The sequence below is a fragment of the Drosophila ficusphila genome, unplaced genomic scaffold (genome assembly GCF_018152265.1).
Source record: "Drosophila ficusphila isolate 14025-0441.05 unplaced genomic scaffold, ASM1815226v1 contig_198, whole genome shotgun sequence".
In the NCBI taxonomy this organism is placed as follows: Eukaryota; Metazoa; Arthropoda; class Insecta; order Diptera; family Drosophilidae; genus Drosophila; species Drosophila ficusphila.
The window spans coordinates 6,063,748-6,091,463 of NW_025064092.1; the positions used below are offsets into that span (position 1 = coordinate 6,063,748).

The 27,716-nt window shown below is 45.9% G+C and overlaps 6 protein-coding genes across 23 annotated transcripts; 4 read left to right on the top strand and 2 right to left on the bottom strand.

Annotated features, from left to right (window-relative positions):
- Positions 1 to 10: 10 nt before the first annotated feature.
- LOC108088601 (probable phosphorylase b kinase regulatory subunit alpha) lies at positions 11 to 10,302 on the bottom strand. 12 transcript variants are annotated; one of them, XM_017186471.2, is made up of 13 exons: positions 9,981 to 10,302; positions 9,030 to 9,644; positions 8,020 to 8,687; positions 7,425 to 7,748; positions 5,986 to 6,133; positions 4,577 to 4,906; positions 4,255 to 4,509; positions 3,798 to 3,956; positions 3,080 to 3,133; positions 1,756 to 2,384; positions 1,418 to 1,685; positions 756 to 1,353; positions 11 to 690 (listed from the first exon to the last, which is right to left on the bottom strand). In XM_017186471.2, the coding sequence occupies exons 2-13, from the start codon at positions 9,604 to 9,606 to the stop codon at positions 585 to 587; spliced, it is 4,116 nt and encodes a 1,371-aa protein (XP_017041960.1). In that variant the 5' UTR covers positions 9,607 to 9,644; positions 9,981 to 10,302; the 3' UTR covers positions 11 to 584. The 12 variants fall into 12 exon arrangements, with proteins under 12 accessions (XP_017041960.1, XP_017041958.1, XP_017041964.1 ...); XM_017186469.2 differs by having other exon boundaries at positions 3,798 to 3,962; XM_017186475.2 differs by lacking the exon at positions 5,986 to 6,133 and adding an exon at positions 6,952 to 7,096 and having other exon boundaries at positions 1,756 to 2,201.
- Positions 10,303 to 10,726: 424 nt separating this feature from the next.
- On the top strand, positions 10,727 to 12,226 carry LOC108088606 (phenoloxidase-activating factor 3-like). The gene is made up of 2 exons (XM_017186492.2): positions 10,727 to 10,862; positions 11,189 to 12,226. The coding sequence occupies exons 1-2, from the start codon at positions 10,796 to 10,798 to the stop codon at positions 12,223 to 12,225; spliced, it is 1,104 nt and encodes a 367-aa protein (XP_017041981.1). The 5' UTR covers positions 10,727 to 10,795; the 3' UTR covers position 12,226.
- A 565-nt stretch (positions 12,227 to 12,791) lies between these two features.
- On the top strand, positions 12,792 to 13,958 carry LOC108088608 (CLIP domain-containing serine protease 2-like). Its single transcript, XM_017186493.2, has 2 exons — positions 12,792 to 12,858; positions 12,960 to 13,958. The coding sequence occupies exons 1-2, from the start codon at positions 12,792 to 12,794 to the stop codon at positions 13,946 to 13,948; spliced, it is 1,056 nt and encodes a 351-aa protein (XP_017041982.1). The 3' UTR covers positions 13,949 to 13,958.
- A 6-nt stretch (positions 13,959 to 13,964) lies between these two features.
- On the bottom strand, positions 13,965 to 16,351 carry LOC108088604 (puff-specific protein Bx42). Its single transcript, XM_017186490.2, has 3 exons — positions 15,950 to 16,351; positions 15,101 to 15,661; positions 13,965 to 14,976 (listed from the first exon to the last, which is right to left on the bottom strand). Exons 1-3 carry the CDS (start codon positions 16,170 to 16,172, stop codon positions 14,114 to 14,116), a joined length of 1,647 nt encoding a protein of 548 aa, XP_017041979.1. The 5' UTR covers positions 16,173 to 16,351; the 3' UTR covers positions 13,965 to 14,113.
- A 228-nt stretch (positions 16,352 to 16,579) lies between these two features.
- Positions 16,580 to 17,852, top strand: LOC108088609 (ADP-ribosylation factor-related protein 1). Its single transcript, XM_017186494.2, has 3 exons — positions 16,580 to 16,750; positions 16,818 to 17,070; positions 17,201 to 17,852. Exons 1-3 carry the CDS (start codon positions 16,658 to 16,660, stop codon positions 17,506 to 17,508), a joined length of 654 nt encoding a protein of 217 aa, XP_017041983.2. The 5' UTR covers positions 16,580 to 16,657; the 3' UTR covers positions 17,509 to 17,852.
- Positions 17,853 to 18,237: 385 nt separating this feature from the next.
- Positions 18,238 to 27,686, top strand: LOC108088603 (AP-1 complex subunit gamma-1). Of its 7 annotated transcripts, none has more exons than XM_017186487.2 (16): positions 18,488 to 18,511; positions 20,096 to 20,387; positions 20,452 to 20,513; positions 20,981 to 21,122; positions 21,186 to 21,374; positions 21,439 to 21,677; positions 21,922 to 21,998; positions 22,453 to 22,470; positions 23,359 to 23,615; positions 23,677 to 24,272; positions 24,420 to 24,558; positions 24,620 to 24,917; positions 24,988 to 25,500; positions 25,571 to 25,714; positions 25,981 to 26,088; positions 26,151 to 27,686. In XM_017186487.2, exons 2-16 carry the CDS (start codon positions 20,371 to 20,373, stop codon positions 26,262 to 26,264), a joined length of 2,913 nt encoding a protein of 970 aa, XP_017041976.1. In that variant the 5' UTR covers positions 18,488 to 18,511; positions 20,096 to 20,370; the 3' UTR covers positions 26,265 to 27,686. The 7 variants fall into 7 exon arrangements, with proteins under 7 accessions (XP_017041970.1, XP_017041972.1, XP_017041976.1 ...); XM_017186484.2 differs by lacking the exon at positions 18,488 to 18,511 and adding an exon at positions 19,106 to 19,396; XM_017186485.2 differs by lacking the exon at positions 18,488 to 18,511 and adding an exon at positions 19,106 to 19,302.
- Positions 27,687 to 27,716: the final 30 nt, after the last annotated feature.

Below are 27,716 nucleotides of genomic sequence, written 5' to 3' on the forward strand. Positions count from 1 at the left end.
AAACACTCAATTAAACATTGCAAACACATTTTTATTGTAAATCTTGCTGCGCGTTCAACTTTACAATTCAAACGTATAATATAAAATAGGGTCATTAAAAATACAAAAGTTAAAACAATCAAAAGTGTTGTCGCTATAAAGCAGCCGCACGTACGGAAAACAAATCTGTAGCGAGCAGCGCGAATTGGATTCCTAAATGTGTATGGGTTTGGGTTTGGGTTGGGATTGGCGTTTTGGAGTATCTTGTTCCAGGGTGTCTACACACATAAGTGGGCTAATACCATACTGAACTGGCCCGATTTGGAAAGGTTTATCTTTTTTTGTGGTCAGAACTAAACAAACATGATAACAAGGTTTTTCTTTTGTTGGAGAGAGTTCGGTCAAAAGAATATATATATATATATATACAGGTGCCCTCTGACTTCAATATTCGTTGGACTTGGGTCAGAGGGAGAAAAAAAAAACAGAACGGCAGGATCGAGAGAGAGACGGGGAGAGGGCGCTGAAGTGCGAGTGAGCGAGAACGATAACGGACGTATCCAGAGTTGCAGAGATTGGCATTTATTAAGTGAACTCCAGCCGCTTCAGGAGATGGCGCACTCCATCTCGCCGTGCTTGGGCACACAGTCCAGGACGAGGGCCACCGCCCGGGACATGTAGGTCATGGTTCCGTAACTGCCGCTAGGAGCACTAAAAAGTGGTAAAAAAAAAAAACCATTAGTTGAATAAAAATGTATAGGACTTGTGATCCTTACCTATCGTAGAGGTGCTGACAGATGTAGGCGGCTCCGCCGCAGAGAAGCATTCCCGAGGCGGCCTGCTGCTGCTCCTTGCCGTCCTTGATTTTGGCGCAGCACAACGTGGCGTCGCCCTGCACCTTGCGCTGGTCCTCGAGGAAGAGCTGGTTGGCCTTGTGCACCAGATGCTCGACGTAGATAATGCCACCCAGAGTGGGCACCATATTGTGCTCCGTGACGAGGGTGAGCACCATGAGGGCCTCCACCACCAGTTGCCTGTACTCCGGTTGTGGTATCTGATTGAGGGCTGTCTCCACTTCAAGGGCGAACTTCAGTTCGCCCGGCGTCATCTCCTGCGTGAGACTCTGCTGCAGGACACGTCCCTCGATGGCCAGACCCTGGCACTTCTCCAAAACGGTCCACACACGCGAATAGAAGTCGCGGGGCACCCGATTCAGGGCTCCATCCAGTCGCCGGCGACGCAGCCACTGACCCTGCCGGTCGTCAATGGTGGCTATCAGGGCGTCCTCGCCCTCCGGATCGCCCAGACCAATCTGGCTCTTCTTGCTGACGCGACTGCTCTTGCAGCTCACAATAGACAGATTGCCACGAGCGACTTAAATATCAAATGGCATACATATTTAAATCTGGATCTTCAGGAGACTTTAAGAGCTACTTACCGCTGCTGACGGCAAACTCCTTGCCGCTGAGGATGTGGTACAGGAGATTCTTCATCTCGAAGGGCGAGAGGTTAAGTAAATGCTCCGACGCCGCCTCGCCGTCGCAGTTGAGGGTGCGCGACAGCTCCTTGGCCATCACCTGGATGATCAGGCCCACGCGCAGGCGCAGCATCTCGTGGAACAGCTGCGGCTCGGTGCGAATGAACATGGCCAGGTAGACCATCAGCTCCTGCGTCAGCATCGCCGTGCTCTCATCGTCGCCGTAGGCCTGTTTACGAAAATATTGAGATCATTATTATTATTACTCTTCCTAAAGTGTCAACTGATTTTTTACTCACATCGTGGATGAGCTGGCGCAGCTCGACTTCCGGCAGCGGTGCCGTGATCGTGTGCTCGTTGTTCGGCGGCATTCCCACGGTGACCTGCTTTTGGCGCACGAGCAGATCGGTGACCGCCTTGGCCAGGTCCTCGACCCGCTTACCCAGCATCCCGGCGGTGTGGCGGACGAGTCCCCAGAGCTTCTGCTGGCAGGCCTTCTCGTAGAGTCCCTTCAGCAGGTCCCGAACGGTCACCACGCGTCCCTCCTCGAGCATGCCTTCGGATTGGGAAGAATCGTGGTTATTCTCTTGTGGGCTCATGTTGTTCTGGTTGCTGATGTTGCTGCTGCCGCCGCTGCTAATGTTGCTCGCGCTCGTGTCATTCGTGTTGCCGATGCAGGGCACGTTGCTGTTGGCGATGGCGATGGCGGTGGAGGAACTCAGATTGGCATTATCCAAATCGCCGGCTGGAATTGTAGCGGCATCGATGATCACCGTGGGCAAAACAATCGCTGGGCTCTTCTTAACCCCGTCACCAGATCCACCAGATCCACCTGCTCCAGCTGCCCCTCCTCCTGCACCTCCTGCACCACCTGCACCACCACCAGCCAGTTCCAGCACCACCTCATCCACGAACGCTTGCTCGAGCTCTTTGGTTTTTTTATTCGGTTTTCGTTATGGGTTAGTCGGGTTAGGATTCGGTTAATGGTTTTCGGGGGCGGAAGAATCGGAGTTTGTTGCATTTTTTTTTTTTTTTGGGGTTATGTGACGCATGCGGATGAGTGTGTGTGTGTATGTGTGTGTGTTGCATGGGGGTTAAATGCGTGGTTGGGCGGAGAAAGTAAAATAAAATGTTAAAGAATTAAATTACGTTTGGAAAACATGACCAAGAAAATCATAAATGTGCGGTTAAGAATGCTATTTTAGAAATAACTTAAAGCAAAGCGGTTTAATGATGGTTTTACCTGATGCATATATATAACAATGAATTATACATAGCATTTAAATTATGTTCTTTGAAAGCGAAACCCAAAGCAAAGCAGTTGTGCATTTAAAATGGTAAAAACAAAAGTCAGTTCTGAAAATGACACAAATGCCACATAAAATAAACACCAAATAGGAGAGTAAAGTAGAGGATGGTAACCATAAATGGGGAAATGGGTTTATAGACAACAGCAATCGAGTTCTTGGCCAATCAGTGGGAGTGTACACATGTGTAGTATATGGGGAAGGGATATGGTTGGGAATATAGGAAGCCGGGGATGGACTCCAATGGGTGTACGTCTACAAGCCCGCACAACAACAACATTCAACACAAGACGGATCGACGGATCGACGGACTTACCGGTACCTCCATTATTGGCATTGTCATCCGATTTATTCTTGAATCCCAGGCCAGCTGTTAGACGCCGTCGATGATTACGGCACGATTACGATACGGAGGACGAAGAACGGGACAAAAACGACAGGAGGACGAGGTAAAAGTAGCGGAATGAGAACAGAATATGCAAGAGAAGTGGTTGAATCCTGTAGCTCCATTTTTCTTTAAGCCCTATCTACTTTTTGGGAGCCACTATAACAGTAGGAAGAGCGATTCTGATTAATCTTAGGAAAGTTGTATGCTTTTAGTAGAGCTTTTATCTAAAATCCAATGATGCAGTTTTTTAGATAATTAAATCTCAAATTTATAAAGGTGTGCCACTTTAAAATCGGATAAATATTAACAAAGTTATGGATTCTAGAAGGCCAGCTGCTCTTGAAGCTCTTCAGATAGCTTTAACTCAACTGATATAGCAACTCCCGGGTTTTTATACTCTACACCAACAATAACTAGCCTAAAACATTAAAACCCAGTTAAGAATTAAAAGTGTGAGCGTGTGTCGGCGTGTTCTCTTTGCAAGTGCAAGGGATTCCTTTTTCGGGTGTTTTTAGCAGGTGTATCGTGTTTTTATTCGCGGGTGTTGTTCTGACCCGTTGTAACCTCCAATTGAAAAGCTTTAAGCCACCGCCAACCTAGTTCAACGTGGAGTAATTTTGATTGGGAGCTGTGTTTCTGGACTCACCGGTGTTGAAGTCCAGCCCCTGAGTATCCACCAGGTACTGCAGGATGTCGCCCTGCTCCTCGAGATTTTCCGTTTCGCGCAGCATCGCAATCAGCTCCTCCACCTCTGTGTCCGCGAAGTTGGTTTCGGCACGATGGCGTTGTATGAGAATTTTTGGCACTGTTACTATCAACATCGCATTTCGGAACGAGGATGGGCCAATCGAAATTATACACACAAAAATGAAATGAAAACAGAAGGCAAAAGCCAGAACGTAAAGTTAACAAAAGTATTAAAATTAAGAGATAATAACTTATCCAAAGGAAGTGAAAAAATGTTTAAAATAATCTAACAGAAATCATTTTCCGAAGATGGGATTAAAGACTGGATTTAAGCCACCTTCAGAATGTTAACTCAATTGAAAGAAAGTGAACTAATTATTTGAATAGACTTTTAAGTGGCCAATTGGGGGACTAACTCTCTTGCTGGCGGACAAACTCGCTGCGTCTGTCGATCGCCGAGCGGCTGTGGTGCGGGTCCACCGGATAGATGTTCTCCCGGACGGACAGCTCGTTGCCCAGATGCAGTGGCGAGCTGGCGGGTCCCTCCTCCGGCGTCGTGGCGAACACACTGACGTGGCTCTGCTTGTTGGCCTGCAGCCAAGGCGGTGGCACAATCGAGGAGAGGCGGCGTTCGGTGAGCGGCGAGGGTCCCTCCATGCCGAGATTGTCAGCTTAAAGGTGAAGGAAAAGCATTAGCATTTATAAATAATATAGTGACCAATAGAAGGTATAGCTTACAATCCACATTGATGGAGCGCGTCTTCTTGATCGCTCCCTTGCAGGACATGCGACGCCTCAAGGTCCGCGGACGCAGCTGTCCGCCGCGCAGATTCATTGTGCTGCGATTGCTGAACGAGCGGAGCAGGTGCTCATCCAGGTAGGTCTGCACGTCCGGATGCAGGCGATCCGGATAGCCGTCCTCCGTGCTGCCCAGAAAACTCAGATCCGTGATGGCCGACGTGTTGAGGAAGTCCTTCAGGCTGCCCAGCATCACGCGCGTTCCGTTGATGTAGCCCGACTTGAGTTTCCTCATCGTCTGGATCATCGCCAGGGGTATCTTGTCCTGATCTGTGGATTCCGCACCGCATCCATTGGGATTTCGTTAGCATTGTCTCGTTATTTCGTAATTAATAGCAATGAATAGATGTGGATCGTGATCTGGTCGGGATGCTGGACTGTGGGTTGGGTTAGGAGCGCCGCTTAATAACTACGGATTAGTCACACGAAGTACAATACAGTAACCGATAGATAAGCACAGGATTCCAGCACCATCGGCAATTAGTCAGTGTGTTTCTTGGGGTGCAAGCCAAGTGCAGTGGGAATGAGTTTGCCACAGCCACAGGGATTAGCAAGTACTTAATTGTTTTTAATCACAGGCTTAGCGTAGACATTTATTATTTACTCATAAGAAGCTTTGTTTGCAGTGTGTTTCTCTAACTTTTAATTACCAAATGTGTGTTTTGTCTAGGAAACGTTAACATTTATGTAGACAGGTCTTAGGTCCAATTATCCGGGGAAAGTTTAGAGCAAAAAGCAGAAAGGAATTACCTTTTTATTTGCAAGTTGTAGATTGTTAGGCTATGCACCTATATCTTGAAAAACCCGTCGTATGTGAGATCTACTTCGGAATTTAATAAAAAACATCTAATAGATTTTTAAAATTTGTTTAAAATAAATATTGTGAAACCGAATGAAAGAAATAATTGGTTAAATTTTATATTCCTCTCTGGCCAAAAGGGTTCAAATGTTACAATATCTTTATAAATTGCAATTACAAGATATAGGCGAAAGTAGGCGAGAAGAAGAAAAGCTTCAGATTTTGATTGGAAGGTAGTACACTTAGGAAGACGAGCAGAAAAAGCAGAAGCAATCAGGCCATTTACTAAGTAGACTTAAGCGGGGGTCACAGGTCAAGGTTCATAGATCACAGATCGTTTGCATATCGTTATATCATTATATCAATTGGTATTTGGCTTTTGTTTGTGGAGTTTGTATTGCATATATGCAGTGGTTCTTGGAATCAAGTGAGTTTGCAGTTTGGGGTGCAAAGTGGGGATCGGATTTGGATTTGGATTCGAGGTGGCAATGCAGATTCGAGCTGGGTGGGGTTTTTGTTTTGTTTTTCTTTTCAATTTAAGGGTAGTTACCTAGCATATAGTGGGTTGCCATTAGTGTGATTGTCGGCCTGCCCAACATGTGACGCCAATTGTTGGTCAAGAATGCTAAATTTGTTGTAAAATTGCTGGCAAGCAAATCGGGATCGCGTGTTGTATAATATTCTTCATAGTCGATATGCTGTGTAAGTGTTGTTGTTGCAGTTGTTGTTGTGAATACATATTATATATATTTATTTGGGATAAAATAAAGAAGAGAAAGGATTTGTTTTGGTTTTGATTTTTGATATTTCTTTTTTCAATATTTCAATGGCCAATTTTCAATGGATTTCGGGGCTCGGGAGGGGATTGTAGAAGTTCATAAAAGTCCAGAGCAGAGCGTAAATAAATAATAATAACTAAACTAAAGCTACACTAATATAAGAAATAAAACATAGTTGAGGTCTAAATAACATGTTTCCTTTGTTATTTAAACCGCAATTGCATAGAGTATGTGTGATAATGTTCTATATAGTAGGTATATAGTTTATATGGTATATGTTCAAGTGTCGGTGTTGCCATAACCAAACTAAAGTTAACTAAAAGCAGAAACCAACTAAAAGCTGACAGGAAGGTAACTAAAATTAAATAACCAGCTGCTCAATTTTCGGGCGAGACTTAAGGTCAATCACAATTATTCACTCGATTATTTTTGGAAGACAAAGACAAAGCAATTTTCCGGACATTGAGCAACCGATTCGATTCTAATAGAGTTAACGAGTCAAGTGTGTGCATTTGTGTTGTTCGAGTGTGCGTGTCAATTAATTGATAAACAATACCAATACCAAAAGCAAACCCTTGCAAATTAATCAATTCAACAGAGCAATTCACAAAAGAAAAGGGGGGAAAAAACAGTCGAAGGGAGCGTAAAAACCCGCGCACAACAAACAGAATATTAAAAAATCAAAAAGAAAGGACATGGAGTGACATTGACATTCTCGACTCTCTCCGTTGACCGACCTAAATGGATGCGCTTCAGCACGAGGGTCACCAGCGGACGACCCAGCAGATCCCAAGCGGACTTGAGGAAATTTATCTCGCCCTTGAGGATGTCGATCATTAGCTCGTTATCGGAGGCGATATAGAAGCGCGACAGGTCGGCGAACTGATGCGTGATAAACGGTAGAAATCATAAGTCAATCATTAGGTACTCGGATGCAAGCCGATCGACAATTAATATTCGACTATTAAACCATGTTTTAAATGTTCTTTGAACATACAAAATACATTTTTAATTTGTAGTTTCCTTCTTGAAATGAAACCAAATATTAAACTTAACATCAAAATCAGTTTGCATCCCTGACCAAAAATACAATAGAAATAGTAAAAACAGAGCATTTGGGGGCAAGTGGGATCTTTTTTGGAGTCTGGAAAGGGGTGGCCGGGTTTCTGGGGCAATCCGAGTCAGCTAACTGGACTCAAATCTCACTCACCTGCGGGGTGAAGGCGAATATGCGGTCCTTCAGCGAGTACAGCTTACTGGTGCTAAGGATGCCCACGTCGCGGGACTTCCTGCCGCTCAATCCCAACTTCCTGTTGCGTCCCAGGTACGTGTAAAGGTGGCTGAGAACTCTGGCTGGTTGGACTTCAATCGGAGCAACTTCCGCGATGGTCTGCACATGCAGATCGTGCTCAGCCAACTTGTCGCGGATCTCGTTGTCCTCGGCGATGATGACCACCTGGACCACTACGTCTGGTTTTTTCTGGGCGCCCAGGCGACGATTCAGAGGATCCAACTCGCCCACGGCCAGGAAACCCTGAAAAAATTAAGGAAAATCATTAAAAAACTGGATAACAAGTTAATCTTTAACTTAAACATTGATTTCTTAGTTATTAAAAGTGTGGAAAGGACATAAAAAGTTCTAAAATAATTAAAGCTAGAGATGAATAAAACGTGACCCAACTATGTGTCCACAGTTGTATCAACAAAGAGTGGAAAACAAGATCGATAAAAATACTTTACAGGGTCACCAATGCGTTCATCTAACTTTAGCAACTGCAAAGAAAATACAGCAAAGAAATGCTCACCTCCTGCAGCAGCCTTCCGAGGATGAAGAGGGACTGGCCCCACAAGAAGGGACACCGACCGACGACTTCGCGCGCCTGTGATCCCGGCTTTTGGTACTCGAAGCCCACCAGATCCTGCGGCACCGCATAACTTTCGGGAACGAGCAGGATGCCATCCTCCGAGCGCACCATAATCTTCTCCAGCCGACTGGCGTACTCCTCCACCGAGCGCTTGTCGCTCTGGAAGGCGTGGAACAGGATAAGGTAGCAGTAGAAGAGCGGCCATTCGCACTCAATGTTCTCGAACATGCGCAGCTCCCAGCGTTCGTAGTAGAGCCTGGAGGGATCCTCCTTCGGGGTGCGATAGCCATCGCGCAGGAACCGCTTGCAGCCGTACTTGCCCTGCAGTCGCGACAGAATCGCGTCCTTGGTGTTGTGAATCAATTGGGCATCGTCGACGGCGAAGGCCGGAAATCCAATGACGCACAGCAGGCCGGAATCCAATTCCTTGCTGTTGGATTCGCGCGGCAGCATGGACTGCAGCACCGCCTGGCATTTGTGGGCCTCGTCGGCCAGCACATGAATCACACTTGCCGGTCCGCCGCGGGCTCCGAACAAATCCAGCTCGTTCATGGCCTCCAGCGCCGCCTTCGCCATGCCAATGGAGCTGGCGTTCAGCTCCGGTTCACCTAGAATAAGAAGATACATTAATTTCTGTCTAACAAGTAAATTGTAATGAAAATTAAGAGGTATGCTTATTAACTTTTGATTTTTATACAACCAATTAAATCCAGATTTAATATTCTTCGCCTTATCTTTCTTTTGCATAATATTTAATTGAAACTATTGTTAATATTCATGTCTCTCTTATCTAGAAAACTGATTTTGATAAAAACCTAACACTTTATTCTAATTAAGTGCTGACCGAAATGATAAGATAAAAGGAATGGATGCCAAAATTGTTTTCATTCATAAAAGTTAATAGAAGCACATTTCAATTTTATTTTTGTGATGGAAAGCGATTTACTTACCATGGTTGGTCTTGTCGCCTCGCTCCCAAATGCCATAATCCGGAATCGAGTAGGCTGACTCGATGTAGAAGACCAGATTCTGGATGAAGGAGACCTCGTCTAGGGAGAAAACAATCTGCAGGCCAGAGGCGGTCATCTGGGCCAAGATCAAGAGGTACAGCGATACGGCATCGATCTGCAGATGACCCCACTCGTTGTCCCCGACGACGGGCAAGCCGTTCTTGCTCGAGTACTTGGCGTGCAGGGAGTCGTAGGGACTCTGGGTCATCTTGAACTTCTCCACCTTGTCCTTCTGGTTCATCATGGCCATGAGCAGGCCGCGCATCAGCTTCACACAGCTTTGCTCCAGCTCGTAGCACTTGGCGCGATCCTCGTCCTGATCGGCGATCTTCTTGTACGCCATGGACAGGCCCCAAACGGCCAGGATGCAGTAGACATTGTCGCGGATCCAGGCGTGCGAGTTCACATTGGAGGCGGGAAAGAGTCCGGTGACCGGCTCCTGGTGCGCCAGGATCAGTCGGTGCACGATGCGCTGGTAGTAGTCCAAACGGACGCCCGAGTTGCTGCGAGAACGCATCGTCGATGTGGATTTGAATAAGGTTCCCAGTCAGTTATCTAAAAATAGTTATTTGGTTGAGATTTCTTTTAATTATCTTTGAAGCAATATGACAAATTAATAAATGACTGCTATTTTGCAGAAACCCTTAGCTTGATTTATCGTTTGCTCAATAAAAAATACAACTTTAAGCTATAGTTGTCATACAAATAGTAACAAACAGTAACCTTCTTGGTTTTCACACACATATTTGTTTACAGCTGGGGTTATTGCAGTTTATTTTGGTTCTGCGAAGGTCAGTTGCACCCCATATTCTATAGGGAGCAATATTCCTGGTAAGTAATTGATGATGTGATTGTTGTTTACCATCCACGGCGCGGGCACGCTCAACTTACATAATGTGGGATCGGATCGGACCGTATGGTATCACTTCGGATCAGATCGGATCGGATCGTTTGTTGTGGTTCGGTGGAGTGGAGGAGGCGGAATTCCGGAGCTCCTCAGAACACCTCGACCGCTAGAACCCGTGGAATCCGTGAAATTCGCCGCGAGGACAGCGCATTCTCTCCGGGATTTGGCGGTTGGGATGGTGCACGACTCCCGTGCAAGTTTCGGAGCTTGGCTCGTCACTTATTTGCGAATAAATCGAATTATATTGTAATTAAAACTAATGCAAAAGTCAACTCAATGTCACACAGTGTGACCAACGGATGTGCGGACAAAGATGCCGCCAAGAAAAACTGTTAAAGAACAGCAAAATCCAGAATCTACTTTGCTTATCATCTGTTTTTCCTAGGTTTATTATTATTGACCTTTTTTAGCAACTTTAGATTTCTTATGCTACTGCGAAAATTAAAATGACTTTGCATGTTAAAATAAAATAAATGTTATTTTCAAATGTAGTTTCCAATTTCATTTATCAGAACTGCTTTTACATTTGAACAGAACAAAACTAGCAGGTAAAAATCTGTTAAGTTCTGGTCACTTTATGCGTTAATTCTGCGGCGCCAAATTCAAAATAATATGCACTAGCAAAATCCGGTCTTTACTCAGTCTCGGACTAATCTCTCAGCATCTTATATTGAATATAATTTGCTCTCAGATCTGGACACTTAGTCTCTTCCTAGTATCTATTACCTGATATAGAGTTCTCCGCTTGGAAAAAGCGTCAGTTTCTGATAAGCCATTGCATTGATTTAAACAAACTGCTATGGGTCTCCGATCCGCTGCTTTAACCATATATCTCTGTGGAGTTTTATTATCCATCAGTTGGGCAAGTAAGTTTTATATTTCAAAAAGAATATAAGTTTTCAGAAAACAAACAAAACACAATATTATTGGATAATGTAATTTATCTTTATAGTGCTGTTCCGGAAGAAGATATATTAACATATCGGGAAAAGCAAAAACTGGTTTTCGATATTAATGCATTATAATGTAAAATCAAGTTTTTATGGACTTATTATGTGTGTGGATGACATTATCATTGTCTCTTGGTTTTTTTTTAAACTGATAATAGTGTTTTTGAGAATTTTAAATTTTAATTAGAAGAATTTCTGAATAACAATTTGTTGTTTTTTTTTATCGTTTTATGTGATTTTAGAGCCCAGGTTGCACTTTGGCAGTTGTCTTGGCTCAAAAAAGGGTCAGTGCCGACCCGTCGAGGAGTGCCAGGAGGAGGCGGGTTACATCCAGGCCAAGGATTCCTCGGAGTGCTTCGAAACGGTTTGCTGCCTAAAAAAGTTGACGTCGTACCCGCAATCGGAGGAGTACTACTGCAACCACGATCTGAGGCCCCACATCTCCAATGGGGAGACCACAGAAATCGGGGAGTTTCCCTGGATGGCCATGTTGCTGTACGGAGATCGCCTGGAGCCCAAATGTGGCGGATCCTTGGTGGGCAAAAAGTGGGTCCTGACCGCAGCTCATTGTGTGCCTATTAAGGATCACGAGGAGGAGCTGCGCCGCGTTCGCCTTGGTGTGTGGGATTACCGGCAGACGAAGGATTGCCGGGGTCCGAAATGCACGCCGCCTCCTCAGGACTTTGCCATCGAGCAGGCAATCGTTCACGAGCTGTACAAGCCGACCGAGACCGAGGGAACCTCCCTGCAGAGGCACTCCAACGACATTGCCCTGCTGCTCCTCGGCCGGACGGTCACCTACTCGGAGTTCGTCCAGCCCATCTGCCTGCCGCCGCTGTACAGCCCCTCCAGGCTCGGCGTCTATGCGGACTACAGCCTGACCATCGCCGGCTGGGGAGGCACCAGTGAGCTGTCGCTGGCCACCAGTCCGGTGAAGATCAAGGCACAGGTGAACGGCTGGTCGCGGGACCAGTGCAGGCTGCTCTACGAGGACGTGGGTCTGGGTCAGATGTGCGCCGGCGGCGGATCAGCCAGGAAGGGCAGTTGCTTCGGCGATTCCGGCGGTCCGGTGATGGACGGCAACCAGTTGGTGGGCATCGTCTCGCTCGGCGAGTCTAAGTGCGGATCCGACCGGGGTCCCATGGTCATCACGCGGGTGGACTCCTACGTGGCCTGGTTGGAGCGCCACTTGCTCGGCCTGAACTCAATCAAACCGAAATCGATTGCTGTCAAGCCTTCGCATTTATTCCAAATTTTTGTAAAGAATGTTTTTAGCTAATGCAATTGGAACTCTTTCAGAAAGAAGTAAAAATCAATGCAAGTCTTTTTTTCATAAACTACCTTTTACTTTTTTAGCCAATAAAAAAAACATTGCAACATACTGCAAAAGATTCTAAGCTGAATGAGTCAGAAGTTCAATTCCTACGAGATTCGTATTCACAGCATAAATTAGCTAAGGAAAAAGTTTTAATTAAAAACAATATTACGGGGAGCGAGCCAAACAAATACGTCAGAAGTTGGCAAGAAAAACCCAATGCATTGGTGGGCTTTTCACGTTAGACTAGTAATCTCAAAAAAAAAAGTCGTAGCCAGAAACATATTTAACTAAAAATTAACTAAATAAATTAAACAATTTGTAACAAAATCTTTCCCTAGAAAAACATATTTTTTAAATCCTTCCCCTTTTATTCATTTATCAACTACGACCTTTATAAAGTAAGTATAAATTTATGATAATCTCTCCGACTATCTTGAATCGAAATCAGGTTTAGCAACTACGTAATATGAGAGGTGTAAGTCTTGCTCTCCACTTCTGAATAGCGATATCCATTCAGATTCAAAGCTATGGTTCTTCGATCCGGTACATTCACCTTTTATCTCTACGGATTGTTGTTAACCAGCAGTTGGGCAAGTAAGTCTCAATCTAAAGTCAACAATTATTCCGAATTTGAATAGTATTTAAGGGACAAGATCCCCAAATTAAGGGTAACTAATACTTTTACTCTTTGGTAGAACCCTCCTTGCATTTTGGAATCTGTCGCGGACGCGAAAGAGGAAAGTGCCGGCCCAGCGAGGAGTGCCTGGAGCAGGATGGCTTCATCCAGGCCAGTGATTCATTCCACGAGTGCTTTCACATGGTCTGCTGCCTGAGGAAACAAACGGCCTACTCACAATCGACCGGAGACTACTGCAAAAATAACTTGGAACCCCATATTGCCAATGGAGAGGCTGCAGAAATCCGGGAGTTTCCCTGGATGGCGATGTTGCTATACGGAGATCGCCTGCTGCCCAAGTGTGGGGGTTCCCTGGTGGGCAGCAAATGGATCCTTACCGCAGCACATTGTGTCCCGAGGGAGAGTAGCGAAGAGCAACTGCGTCGTGCTCGTTTGGGAGTGTGGAATGTCCAGCAGACGGAGGATTGCCAAGGACTACAATGCACACCGCCTCCTCAGGATTTTGCCATCGAGCAGGCCATTGTGCATGAGATGTACCGGCCTTCAGAGAGTGCGGGAACCAACCTGCAAAGGCACTCCAACGACATTGCCCTGCTGCTCCTCGGCAGGAACGTCACCTACTCGGCCTTTGTTCAACCCATCTGCCTGCCCTCGGCTTACGATCGCTCGCGAAGGAAATTCTATGCGGACTACAGCCTGACCATCGCCGGCTGGGGACGCACCAGTGACCTGTCGGTGGCCACCAGTCCCGTGAAGATCAAGGCGCAAGTGAGTGCTTGGTCCACCGATAGCTGCAAGAAGCTCTATCCGGACTTGAGTCGCGGACAAATGTGCGCCGGCGGCGGTTCGTCGAAACGAAGTAGTTGCTTCGGCGATTCCGGCGGTCCGGTGATGGACGACAACCAGCTGGTGGGCATCATCTCGCTGGGGGCGTCCAAGTGCGGATCCGATCGTCGCCCGATGGTCGTCACGCGGGTGGATGCGTTTATGAAGTGGCTGGCGCAGCAGATGAACCTCTCGCTGGGAAATCACTTATACAATAGATGAATTAATACGCTTCGAGTTTTGTCAAGATCCTGTGATTATTATTGAATTTCTCGCCAAGTTTTTGGAGTAGTTAAAAAAAGTTTGTTTGGTTGGTTGGTGGATGATGATGATAGTGTATGTGGATGATTACGATGATTGGTGATCCCCTCACGCTAAAGCTTTTATCTAATCGCGCCTGCTGCGCTTGCGATCCGAATGGCTGCTGCGCTCGTTGTTCTTCTCCTCGGCTCGCTTGGGCGCCTTCTTGGCCATGTTCAAGAACTGATCCAGACCGAAGGGATCCTCCTCCTTCTCGAACTCGACGGGGCCGCTCCTCTGTCCGGCGGCCGCATCCCGGGAAGCGCCCGAGAATTGCTTGTCGGGCACGAAGCGCTTGGTATTTACAATGGCATCCAGATCGCCGCCGTAGTTATCGCTGTCCGCCTGTTTGCTGGGTCGGTAGATGTGGGCGCCCAGTGTGTTGGAGTCGCGCCAGGGCTTATCGTACACGTTGTACGCCTCGTCGTCGCCGTAGCCCGAGTCCATGCCCTTTGTCGTGTTGAAGAGGCGCTGATCGAAGAGCGTCTCGCCATTGCCGGCACTCTTGGCTGGCAAACCGAGTGCGATCTGCTCGGAAATGTCGCGCTCCCGCTCTCGCTGGAGTTTCGATCGCTTTTCGGGAGCAGCTCGCTGCAGATTCCTGTCCCGTTGACGCTCCCGTTGCCGCTCCGCTCGCAAGTCGTTGCGCTCACGTGCGCCCGCTCCGCCGGCTCCGGATGGACCCGATGGCTCGGCCGCCTCGGGATTGCGCAGACCAGCTCGTTCTTCACGCGCCCGCTGCGCCATCATGCGCAGCATGTCCTCCTTCATCTCCTTCTCCTTCTGGGCCAGCCGCTTCTCCAGCTGGGCGCGGGCCTCCACCGCTTCGCGCGCCTTGCGATCGGCTATGTACAGTGCCTCGGCCATCTTGGCGAACTTCTCGTTGATGTGCACCTGCTGCAGACCACGACCGTCGGCGGCCAGGCGCTTGTCCAGGGGAATGGTGTAACCTGGGGTCAGAGGTCAGAGGGATGTGCAAATTAGTAAAGTACTTAATCGTTCTTTAAACAAACAAACAAGTTCTGTCATAAAAAAGCAGAAACGCAGTGCAAATCAGACTGAAACATCTTTTACCTTTGGCGTTCTTCCAGTTGGATATGCAGGGCGGGATCTTCCACTCCTTCTGCTCCTTGACTGTCACTTTCCGGGACGGCGAGTGGAGGACAGGCGCCGGCGGCGACGGAGGCCCCCGTGGAATCTTCTTGTTGATGCGGAACTTGGGTGGCTCCATTGGATCCAGTTGCGCCTCCACCATTCGTATGACTCGCTGCTTGGCGCCCGAATTGAAGGCATCGCCTTGCTGCGATGGCGTGTACCGGATGTACTGGGCGGGTCCCGCCTTCTGGGCGTGGCGCACGGGCAGCGCCGAGGTAATCTTCTGGTTGGTCAGCTTTTCTAGTGCCAGGCGCGTCTCCTCGGTCGTCTCCAGCACCGTTTCCTCGTCGGGACGCTGCAGTTCCTCGGCGTCTTCGGCCAATACCTCGGCCGGCAGCAGTTGCGAAATGGACGAGTACACAACCTTATCTTTGCTATGTCCCTGGCGCGCAATGGCATCGTATTTCACCTTGCCCTTGTCGTCCAGGCGAACGGCCAGAGCATCCGACTTCTTGCCCACATTTCCTGGTGCTCCCAAACCTGGCAAGTGAAAAAAGAGATCAGAAGTAAGTTAACCTTCTTATGTAATTGAAAATACCCTGCATGGTAGCATTTCTACAGACTACCGCAATAAAACTCCATTAGATTAGTTTAAAGAGAGCTTTTTTTAAACTGAGGATTTGTTTGCACAAAAAAAGTGATAAACATGGGTCCATGGAAACCCATTAAAATGCTAACAACCCTTTTAAGAATACAGTTTCCTCAGGAAACCAGGAATCATCGCCTGGAAACAAAGAGAAAGTTGGCTGATAGCCACAATAACCTTACCCAGTGGATACTGCGCCACATGGATCTCCGGGAAGGCGCCGCCATCGCCAAAGTCGGCCTCTGTGCGTGGAATCCAATCCTTGCGCTGTCCGTACGGCGGAGCAGCGATTTTTGCGGAGACAAGGGCTCCGATCTTTGGGGCTCCGCGGGCCGCCAGGCGACGCTCGTCCTCGCGATCCCAAACCGCGTTCGTCGGCGTGGGCAGCAGGCTCGAAAGCGACATCTTGGTTGGTGTGTTGATTTATCGGTGACTTAATTCCTATATGAAACCACCTTTTTGCGTTTCGTTTTCTCAATTTGCAAGCAAAAAATATAATGGAAAAGTAGGAAAAAAAACACGCACGTACACGGACACAAGCACACAAGCGTACGGACGGCAAGGCTGCCAGACTATCAGTTAAAATCCACAAAATTCGGTCACTCTTACGTAGTTTGTTACAACATACAGAATTTTGATTATTTTTCATTTAGTAACAAATGATTCCTTTATGAAATTAATTCAATTGGCTGCTTTTCCTAAGAAAATAATATAACTTATAGTTGCAGTACTTAAAAAATGTTTCTTTTATGTGAATTTATAGCTAACTTACCGCTAAAACCTTACGTTTACCCATTCGATAGTATCGCATCACGCTGAGCCGCGAGCAGTGCCATCGCAAGCAGTGCAGTCAACAAAATTAAAAATTTGTTTTTTTGGCCTATTCAACAATGTACACATTGATGCATGGTTTCTACAAGTACATGACTCAAAAGGACGACTACTGCGTGGTGATCCTGGGCCTGGACAATGCTGGCAAAACGGTAATGCGGCTCAATCAGCTTAAATAATAGGGTTTCCCTGCTAAAGTTAACACCTGTGCCCACGTAGACTTACCTGGAGGCCGCCAAGACGACGTTTACGCGGAACTACAAAGGCCTGAATCCCAGCAAGATCACGACGACAGTGGGCCTTAACATTGGCACCATCGATGTGCAGGGCGTGCGGCTAAACTTCTGGGATCTTGGTGGCCAGCAGGAGCTGCAGTCCTTGTGGGACAAGTACTACCAGGAATCCCATGGCGTCATCTACGTGATAGACTCCAACGATCGCGAGCGCATGGAGGAGTCCAAGATGATTTTCGGTAATTATACTGAGCCTGTTTATTGAAATCCCTGCTGCCTTTTTTTCCATTCAGGATTAAGTGATCTTTCCCTAAAATATTACCCAAAAATATGTTTAGAGAATTCGTTTTTTTTTTATTCTTTTCCTAGACAAGATGATAAAGAACGAGCTGCTGTCGGGAGTGCCTTTGCTGATCCTGGCCAACAAACAAGACCTACCGGACGTGATGGGAGTGCGGGAGATCAAGCCCGTGTTCCAGCAGGCGGGCGCCTTGATCGGTCGTCGAGATTGCCTCACCATTCCCGTGTCAGCTCTGCATGGCGAGGGCGTCGACGAGGGCATCAAATGGCTGGTGGAGGCCATCAAACGACACGCAGTAGTCAGACCCCCCGCGGGAGAACGATTAGGACATCAGGAAAAGACAAGGGCGCATCAGCCCTCGACTGGCTTTAATTAGACTAGTGTTTTTGTAACTTTAGGGCTTAGGACTACGCTTATTTGTAATTAGCCGGGAGGAGATTGTGAGATACCAGTTGTACATTGTTGTAAATGCGGGAGATGTCTGCTTTATCTACGGCCTTAACTAGATTTGTTTTCCGTTTTTTGTCGGGCCGCAAGTAGCTTGTAAAAAAAGTGAACCACGTTTTAAAGGCTAGCTTAAACACGACACTTAGAATTGGACTAGTGCATTACAAGTAAACTAATTTGTAAATAGTTGAGACCGCGCTTTGTATTTGAGACCCCTTCCATAAATAAACTATTTTTAAAAGAGATGGTAAATAACATGGAACCATAGCCCAATCCAAGTTTTTTCTTTAAACCTCACTTGCTTACCAAAATTTGTCTTTCAAAATGAACTAGGAATATATCTTTTAGCTAATAAGAACTAGGATTAAATAGTATCGTATACCAGCGGACGTCCAAGGGCTAAGGTTAATTGCCAACTGTAGGGTGAGTGGGCGTTTGAGTACTATAAAATCGGGAGAGTTACAGCTTTATCTAACAGCACTGCAGGCGCAATACCGCGATGGCGGTTGTCAATGGGGCCTCCGCTTATCCGAACCGTAAAAAGAAACAACCAGCCGGGATTGTGTGCTTCGTGTCTCGGTTCTCACGGCGAGGGACCATTATCAGCGAATAGATAAGTGCGTTGCCACCAAAAACAACACCTGGTGCCGGAGTGGCACTGGAATCGTCAGTCTTCCGCAGGAGTTTCCACCGCTCGGGCTGGAAATGATCGGCTAGTTGTACAAATATACCCAGAGCTATTGAGAGTCGGAAAAGCAGAGCGTTACCTGTTAACTATTAGTGTACATTAGATAAGGTCTATGTAGAGCACTCGCTGCTTATCGCAGACATTCCCATTCCAGTCGGTTTAGTAGCGTGCTCCAGAGAGAAGCTACCATGTATCCGTATTACGAGCAGGACTGGAGCGTTCTGCCGCCGGAGAACAATCGCAGGTGAGATGGCATCCCCAGCATCCGGTTTCGCCAGAAGGTTCTTTAGTCAAGAACTTTAAGTCATTTGAAAATCTTTTTCAAAAATGACGTTATCGCGGCGAAGTGTAACCGTTCATCGGCGGTTTGTTGTGCAGTATTTTTTTGTGTGCGATGTCGTAGAAAACGTTGAATCACCTAATGATTGCAAAAGCTTAATGCAATGCTACTTACGATGTTCTTGTTTTCCAATTCAATATTTTGATTAAAAAGTGATGGATTTTTGTTATCCCATGACAAGACCTAGTGAAAGATTGAAAAAGGTTGAGGGTTTGGCTGAAAATCTAAGCCTCATAAAAAATACTAAAACAAACTAAGCTTTTCAGATCGTAAGCTAAAAATATTTATTATTATTTATTTTGCAGTCATCTAAAAACAACTCGACTACAAAATAATCTTAAATATGTATAATCATTAATGCAATAAATTAGGTAAAAAGTCCACCAAACCTTATTACAAATTACAAAGTGACACCCACTGTGCATAGAAGGCACTACTGCCTCTTGCAAGACGCGTTAGTACCTTTTTTGCGGGTGCTTGTAAATATTGCCCTCTCGCTCGCACCCACTACTACTGTTGCGCTCATCATCAACATATTCTCGTCGAACTTTTTTTTACTTGTTACGTTGATTTTGTGGCGTTTAAAATTGCGATTAACCAGCGCCAAAAGCCGTGCGAACATGTGCTAAAAGCGTAAATGCATTGGTAGAAAAGAAATTAATTAATTTCCGGAGACATTCCAGCTAAAAGCGAAGGTGTGTGCGTGTACTTGCGACGACGGGCCGTGTGTGTTGAAATTTTTTTGTCGCGTTGTAAAATTTTGCATTTGGAAGCTGACGCGTTGGGCAGGTGGTTATAATAAACGTAGCGCTAAATGAATCTGAGGTGCAAGCCGATAAGCGGAAATGCCAGTTGAAAAGGCTAAAAGTGTGCCATAGATTTTCCTCGCTTTTTCTTGTTGGCCCAAAAGGTTTGCATGTGTGTGTGCACCCACTATATGTTCGTGTGTGAGGGCCTTCCAGTGAATCGCATAAATTAGCAGGCAAAAAATCACATTGAAAACAAACGAGGAAAGCTCTGAGAAAACCCTACGTGTTAAATATACATATACTATATGTTAAAAGTGACGTTTTTGTTTTATGATTTTTTAATGAAATCGATAATACCCATGCTATCGATGACGGCAGCTGTTTTCGTTTTTGGCCATTTCCATTATTAAAGAGAAACAATAAGTTGAACAAGTAAACAAGTTGTATTTCAGATTTACTGTTTTAGCCTTCCAATTGGGCATTGGAACGTCTAAGTGCGTGTGTGTGTGTGCATTAATCATTTAATCAATTTGCATTGCGCTCTCCAAAAAACACAGTAATTTGTTGTTGCCTTGGCCAGATAGATCATGTGTATTTGTTTGAGCCAACTCACATACACGCACGCACACACGCACGCGGACGAGATGTCAGTTTCATAACAAAACAGCGATCTACTTTTTATGTCAGCGGTAATTGTTACTGCTTTTGCTTATCTATTTCAACTTTTTTTTCCAATTAGTTTTGTTAAAGAGAGCAAGCGGGAGAGCGAGAGTGCAACGAAATAGCGGCCGGCTGTTAGTCCGTGTGTGTGAGTGCGTGTGTGGGAGTGTGTGTGTGGAAGATCTGCAAAGGAAAAACCGTTCGTTTCGCTAATTTGTGTTGTTGCCGCCGCCCAGCAACAAAAAGAAAACACAAAGGCGCGTAGGCCGGCAGAAAAGGAAACAAAAATAAATAAAGAAAAAGAGTGCGAAAAAAGGCTGCCACACAAGTGATTCAACGTTTCTCGCCGCCACAATGAATTCCGAGCATGGGTAGGATCCAAAACTGCATCCCCATAATCAGAGTTATCCTATAAACCTTACCTTTCTCTGACAGGTTCAATCCAGCCTTCAATATGGCCACCATACGGCAAGCATTCACAGAGGCGGTGGAGAGAGGTAAGCATCTGAGAGGTCATCGCACAGTGGGTAATGGCTATAAGGAAATACAGGGTTTATGTGGATAACCAATGCCTCGAAGCTCTTTTAGTAAAACATTTTGTTTCTTAAACATAAACATAATAAGAATATAGGAGCGCAGTTTGAGGGTTTATTCAAAATCTGTTTAAATTGATTTTAAATTAAAGTTTTTCTAAAAAGCTCCTATGTACATAAACGCTGATTTCCTTAATCCAAACTAAAATCTTTAAGCCCGAAGTAGAACTAAATTGCATTACAGCGATAATTTAATTAGACTTCTTAAAAGCTTTATGAAACGAGAGGTTTTACGGTTTTAAAAGTTCTTCAAACGAAGATACGAATTAGAGTTTTCAGTTTAAGTAACAAAGAGAAGGACCATGCTGATTTTAACAGAGAAAAACTCCCAGACAAACCTTGATTAATTAACATTTTCGTTTCGCCCACAGTCAGAATGCCCACGCCCACACGCCTGCGCGACCTCATCCGACAGATTCGCGCCGCCAGAACCGCAGCCGAGGAACGGGCGGTGGTCAACAAAGAGTGCGCCTACATACGGAGCACGTTCCGCGAGGAGGACTCCGTCTGGCGGTGAGTCATTTGCTGTTCCCATTCCCGATGAAAATCTAATGTTTACATACATACTGTCCACAGCTGTCGCAACATTGCCAAGCTGCTGTACATACACATGCTCGGCTATCCGGCTCACTTTGGCCAACTGGAGTGCCTTAAGCTGACGGCCAGCACGCGGTTCACAGACAAGCGGATCGGCTACCTGGGCGCCATGCTGCTTCTGGATGAACGGCAGGATGTCCACCTGCTCATCACCAACTGCTTGAAGAAGTAAGCTGTTGTTGCACTTGATTAACAGATTTAATATTGATTTGTTTGCCATTTTGTTTTGCAGTGACTTGAACAGCTCGACGCAGTTCGTCGTGGGCCTGGCGCTGTGCACTCTGGGAGCGATTGCCTCCCCGGAGATGGCTCGGGATCTGGCCAGTGAGGTGGAGCGTCTGATGAAGTCCCCGAACACGTACATCCGCAAAAAGGCAACGCTGTGCGCCTTCCGCGTCATCCGCCGTGTGCCCGAACTAATGGAGATCTTCTTGCCGGCCACACGATCCCTGCTCAGCGAGAAGAATCACGGTAATTCCCAATAATATGTTTAAAGGGCAAAATTAAGATTTAAGATTCATATTTGTGAGTTGTATTTAAATATGAATCAGTGTTCTGTTTCATCGGTGACAATTGTAATATTTGACAAGCTTATCTCACGGGGTTTTGAATCACAAACATAAAATAATTATGCCCAGACTTAGTAAATCTGCATTTCTTGGAATCTTAGAATACAAAGTGAGCTTTTACTAATTGGAAACGATTTTAATTGCAGGCATTTTGATCACTGGCGTAACGCTGATCACGGAGATGTGCGAGAACAGCTCGGACACGCTGATGCATTTCAAGAAGGTAAGTTGACGTGGCCAGCGGCGGAATCATGTCGTTCGGAACCAGTTTGCGGCAGAGGCCCTTCTACTTCATCAACTGCCACTGCCACGGCTGCTGCTCCTGCTGCCTTTGGTCTTTCCCCTCCATTGTTGTGGCGCTCGTGATTTAAACGCCCCCAAAAAGCGGGTTTCAAGATTTTTGTGTACAATTATCGCGCCCATTATTTCTATACGTAGTCGATATATATATTTTCTCCCGCTATCACCCATTTTGCCCATATATACCATTTATATATATATACGAGTATATAAATCCGTATCTTTTCGTTTACTTTGCCGATTTTTAACACACCCACACACTCCTTTTCGTTTCGATCAACCTGTATACTTACGATTTTTTAACGCTTGTTTGTTTTTGATCGAATTCGAATACCGCGCAAAACACAAAATGAAATTTGTTGTAATTTGCTTGCCAGGATAGCGGAAATCGAGAGGTATGATTGTTGTGCCTACTAGAAAATAAAACTGTAACGCCTTCTACCTATTTTATATACCCCACACCTATATACGAATATGTAAAATTATAGTTTTGTAAGAGTCTCTGCCTGTTGCCTATGTATATGTCTCGAAGCAGCGATAACTATGATGCTTAAGCAGTTGCGGTTTTAAAAAGTAATTTCTTATGAATCTAAAGTATTCTGTATACACGTAAAATCTATTTAAGGAAGCTTGTTAAAGAGTTGAAGTAAAGTGACCTCAAGAAAACTATTAAGATTGCGATGTTGTCACACTGATAATGTATTTATCTTATCTGTTTTATAATTTAACAAATCATTCCGCTGTTTGTTGTTAATATTATCAAAAAGACAGAGAAAACTACTATAAATTTATTTCAAAAAATAATAATGTTATTGCAACAACTGCTTATGTAAGTGCTTCAATAGCTTATATATTTATCCCTCGCTACTCCGCTTCGCTCAGATATATCTGATCGTATATATATCCCGCTATCTGTATCAATTCTGTGATCCATTTAACCATCTCGCTTGCACAGACATATGCATAACCAGCGGAAATTCGTTTTTGGCCAAGAGTTTTCGGTCTACACGCAATTTTTTGGTAGGAATCTCTCCACACACAAACACGATCTGTAAATATAGCGATTTATCGTAGATGGCCAAGAGTTTTTGGGCCGGGCTTTAGTTCCTCTTCGTTTCATTCGCACTCTTCAAGTTGTTCTTGCAGTCTTTGTCCTTTTTACACAAAACTTGCACACCTTTATACACGCTCACTGTCACACAAACTTTTCCGTATTTTCCGCATAAAGTAATGGGCTTTCGATTGGGCTTTTAACACATGTTTGGTGTACGAATAACCCGCAGATTGTGCCGAACCTGGTGCGCATCCTGAAGAACCTAATCCTGGGCGGCTATTCACCGGAGCACGATGTCAGCGGCGTGAGCGATCCGTTCCTGCAGGTCAAGATCCTGCGGCTGCTGCGCATCCTGGGCCATAACGATCCGGATGCCTCCGAGGCGATGAACGACATCCTGGCCCAGGTGGCCACCAATACGGAGACGAGCAAGAATGTGGGCAACACGATCCTGTACGAAACTGTGCTCTCCATCATGGACATTCGGTGAGATTACTTGATCATCTGTCATTTTGAGTGTGCTTAATGCAAGTATTTTGTTCCACAGCTCGGAGGGTGGACTGCGCGTTCTGGCCGTCAATATTCTGGGGCGATTCCTGCTCAATTCGGACAAGAACATACGCTATGTGGCGCTCAACACGCTGCTGCGAACGGTCCACGCCGACACGTCGGCGGTGCAGCGACATCGCACCACGATTCTGGAGTGCCTCAAGGATCCGGACGTCTCGATTCGCCGCCGGGCCATGGAGCTCTCGTTCGCGCTGATCAATGCACAAAACATACGTACAATGACCAAGGAGCTGCTGCTATTCCTCGAGAAGGCCGACGCCGAGTTCAAGGCGCAGTGCAGCTCGGGCATGATCCTTGCCGCCGAACGCTATTCGCCGACCACGCGCTGGCACCTGGACACCCAGCTGAGTGTCCTTATCGCGGCCGGGAATTATGTGCGCGACGACGTCGTCTCCTCCACCATCCAGCTGGTGTCCAGCAGTCCCGTCCCGGAGCAGACGTACATCACCAATCGATTCTGGGAGTCGCTGCAGGTGGCCAACCACTGCGAGGACAAGCAGCCGCTCCTGCAGGTCGCCGTCTGGGCCATAGGCGAGTACGGCGACCTCTTCATGTACGGCGCCAACGAAGATGGTGAGTGGTCTATACCTTCCTTGCAATTACACCATCTACTTTGAGCTAGAACCTTTAGTTCAAGTTCCCAATTTAGATGGGGATTCCCTCTATTTAAAAGGGAAAGCCATTTTAACATTTGTTAACATCTGGCTTATATTTTTTCAGAGTTTGAAAGACCCACTGAGAGCGATCTGATCGCTGTGTATCATAAGTTTTTAACCTCTGCTCAAGTCTCGACCACAAGCAAGCAATACGCTCTGGTCTCCCTAGCGAAGCTAAGCACGCGTCTGCAGCAATGCGTGGAGTGAGTAATATTTATTCATGATCCTGCCACCAATGGTTATATCATCATGTTTGTATCGCAGGGAAATCCAGGCGCTGATCACGTCATTCGGCAGCCATCTGAACGTGGATCTGCAGCAGCGCGGCGTGGAGTTCACGCAGCTGTTCGGCCACTACAAGCACCTGCGTCCGCCGCTGCTGGAGAAGATGCCGGCGATGCAGATCAGCAGGATTAGCTCGCAGAACGGCGAGAGCGGCGGCGGCTCCTTCGACGACAACAGTCCGGATGTGATTGAAAATGGCGTTGAGGGAGGCGGCGGCGGCGGTGGTGGCGGATACTCACTTATCGAAAGCAATACGAATGCTCTGGGCAACAACACGGTGGGTTGGCTAGACAGATTCCCTTCGCCTAGAGCTTAGTTTTACTAATAGATGTCCTTGTGTTTTGTAGAACATTCTGTTGGATTTGCTGGGCAGCACGGATCTGTCGGCGGGCGGCGCTGGCGATTTGGTGACGGCCACGGATCTCTCGAATGCCGTGCATAAAAAGAACTCGCGCAATGCCAACGATGTGGCGGCACCGGTGTCCAACAACCAGGATCTGTTGGATCTGCTCGACTTGGATCTGACCACGCCCTCGTCCGCGACGACGGGTGCGCCTGCGGGCGGAGGAGGAGGTGGCGGCGGTGGCATCTTGGCCCTGGCCGGCGATAACAACCAGAGCAGTGCGGCGAACATGAACAACATGCTGGGTGGCCTGGATTTGGGCGGCTTTGGCTCCGGTCTGGATGGTTCGGCTAGCATACCCACGAACGGCAACGATCTGGCCAGCATGCTGGGTGGACTAGGTGGTGTTCCCGCTGCCGCAGCGGCTCCAGCTCCCGTTGGCAACCTCATCGACGGCCATGCCGGCAGTCTGCTGGGCGATCTGAATCCCACGGCAGCCTCCAACAATGTTGCAGTGGTGGGTGTTTTCTTTAGTTTTTTGCATCTGTTTGGTTTGCTAATCCGCATCTTCGTTTTTTCCTTTGCAGCCTCCACAGGGTCCCAGGTTGACGGCGCTGGACAGGGATGGATTGCTGGTGCAACTGGTTTCGGTCAGGGGCAACGATTGCATGCGCATCTATATGACGACCACGAATAACTCAGAAAATACCCTGGAGCAGTACTTGCTGAAGGTGCCTATTGCGTTATTTACTAATCAGTTTTGTGTAGACTCTAATGGGTGTTTTGTGGGCAAGGCAGATGATTCATTGCATTTACCATACTGATAAGGTTTACGTGTGCATTTCAAGTGCGAGATATAGTTGGCATCCGAAGGTTACATTTAGTTATTTAAATGAGGCGAAGCCATCCTATTTACAATTACATAATTGTAAACTTTATTTACTTTATTCCTTGTTACTCCCTACTATAATTGTCTTCTTCTCTTATTTCATTTTAGGCGGCGGTGCAGAGGAGTTTCCAGCTGCAAATGCTGACGCCTTCCGGTTCGGTGCTGCCCCCCGGTGGAGTGATCACGCAAGAAATGCGCGTGGTGGCCACATCAAATGTGAGTGTTATCCTGGCTAATCCAAATCCTATACCTACTATAAAGCACATAATTCTTTTCAGGCGACACTGCGGATGCGTCTGCGCATCCAGTACGTGCTCGATGGGCAGCAGCAGGTGGAGCAGACGGAGGTCAGTGGCTTTCCGGAGCAGCAGCCACCGGCGACCGAGGAGTAGAACTGCAACTGTATTAAAGCAAAACCAGATTAGCCTAATATCGGAAGTAATTCAACACGGGCAACACTTGCGCAGCAACAACAACAGCAACACTAAAAAACACACACTGTGGTTGTCACACATTTATTGTAAAATAAGTTATCACACACGCAGTTGAAACAAAACAAAACAAAACAAAGCAAATCAAAACAAAACAAAGCAAAACACAGAGACACCCACACAATCGCAATCGCAAACGCAGACGCAAACACAATCGCATCTAGATCAGAGCATTTTCCCGATCGGCGCACAGCGTTCTAAGACTCAGACTGTTTTTTAAGCGGAATAGTCCAAAGTCGGCGCTCGGAAGCAGTTAAAAAAAAAAAAGAAGAGGGGATACCCCCAAAAGCAGTTAACTTATATATTTTTTCTAATTTATATCTATACCTATATATATATAAACACACTACTTGTCAAATCAAATTCATTACGTTTATCTTGTTTTACTGTCTTAAACTATCTCATTTTAAATGGTGTGTAAACTTTTGTGTGTAAAAGACAACTTTCAGTTTTAATTTAAGACAATAAAAGTCAATCCCGCTAACAAATGGCAACTAACAAAAGCAACAAAAAAAACAAAAAACAGATAACAGAAATGAAACGAAAGAAATGTATTAAAACCGATTGTGAAATTATGTAGCAAAAGCATTTAAAAAAGCTTAGCATTTTAAAGGAATCGAAACGAAGCGAGTAGGATGATGTTTGATGCCATTTCGAGCAGTTTATTTGTTATTTCCTATGTATATGTAATGAGTGTTTGTTTCCCCGTCCTGAGTCCTATTAATCGGTTAATCGGTTCCGGCTTCCGTTGGACCCCTCTGATATTCCTTTTTATTTAGCCCACAAAACCGCATTCATATTATAAATATATATACAAACACACCGAAACGAACACACACACTCGACCACGCGGATATATATTATATTATGTATTGTTATTTCCTGTGCGCACGTACTTAAAGCGGAGAATCAGCAGCAACCAGAGAAAGTCGAAAGAGAAAAACAAAACAAAAGATAACAAAACAAACCAGATAGCACTGTGGAAAACTAGATAATATCTATGATAAATATAATTGTAACGGAGGTGGACGCAGCTTAGAACTATATAAACTGATTAGTTGCCGTCGCCGAGGACGATGATGAGGGGCATCGAGAAGCAAAGAAAATCCATTAACTATTATTATTATTATGATTATAAATGAATTATGCAGCTGTATGAGACGGAAAGAGAGAGAGAGAGAGATAAGAGAAAAATAATAACATTAACATATTGTACAATATATTATTATTTTTGTATTATTATCATTTCCTTTTATATCTACTTATATTCCACAAACCTTTTGAGCCGAAATAAACAAACGATTTCGTTTTATCGAAGGACAAGATGGCCAAGACTCTAATTATCCGCAATTG

Coding starts and splice junctions, on each gene's coding strand:
- LOC108088601 (XM_017186469.2), bottom strand. CDS start 9,606: ATGCGTTCTCGCAGCAACTCGGGCGTCCGTTTGGACTACTACCAGCGC. Junction 4,510..4,576: donor GCGCTCCATCAATGTGGATT/GTAAGCTATACC, acceptor TTCACCTTTAAG/CTGACAATCTCGGCATGGAG. Junction 1,354..1,417: donor GGAGTTTGCCGTCAGCAGCG/GTAAGTAGCTCT, acceptor TTGATATTTAAG/TCGCTCGTGGCAATCTGTCT.
- LOC108088606 (XM_017186492.2), top strand. CDS start 10,796: ATGGGTCTCCGATCCGCTGCTTTAACCATATATCTCTGTGGAGTTTTA. Junction 10,863..11,188: donor ATTATCCATCAGTTGGGCAA/GTAAGTTTTATA, acceptor ATGTGATTTTAG/AGCCCAGGTTGCACTTTGGC.
- LOC108088608 (XM_017186493.2), top strand. CDS start 12,792: ATGGTTCTTCGATCCGGTACATTCACCTTTTATCTCTACGGATTGTTG. Junction 12,859..12,959: donor GTTAACCAGCAGTTGGGCAA/GTAAGTCTCAAT, acceptor ACTCTTTGGTAG/AACCCTCCTTGCATTTTGGA.
- LOC108088604 (XM_017186490.2), bottom strand. CDS start 16,172: ATGTCGCTTTCGAGCCTGCTGCCCACGCCGACGAACGCGGTTTGGGAT. Junction 15,662..15,949: donor TGTGGCGCAGTATCCACTGG/GTAAGGTTATTG, acceptor TTCACTTGCCAG/GTTTGGGAGCACCAGGAAAT. Junction 14,977..15,100: donor CAACTGGAAGAACGCCAAAG/GTAAAAGATGTT, acceptor CTCTGACCCCAG/GTTACACCATTCCCCTGGAC.
- LOC108088609 (XM_017186494.2), top strand. CDS start 16,658: ATGTACACATTGATGCATGGTTTCTACAAGTACATGACTCAAAAGGAC. Junction 16,751..16,817: donor TGGACAATGCTGGCAAAACG/GTAATGCGGCTC, acceptor GTGCCCACGTAG/ACTTACCTGGAGGCCGCCAA. Junction 17,071..17,200: donor GGAGTCCAAGATGATTTTCG/GTAATTATACTG, acceptor TTCTTTTCCTAG/ACAAGATGATAAAGAACGAG.
- LOC108088603 (XM_017186481.2), top strand. CDS start 18,456: ATGTATCCGTATTACGAGCAGGACTGGAGCGTTCTGCCGCCGGAGAAC. Junction 20,514..20,980: donor CACAGAGGCGGTGGAGAGAG/GTAAGCATCTGA, acceptor TTTCGCCCACAG/TCAGAATGCCCACGCCCACA. Junction 26,089..26,150: donor GCGTGGTGGCCACATCAAAT/GTGAGTGTTATC, acceptor AATTCTTTTCAG/GCGACACTGCGGATGCGTCT.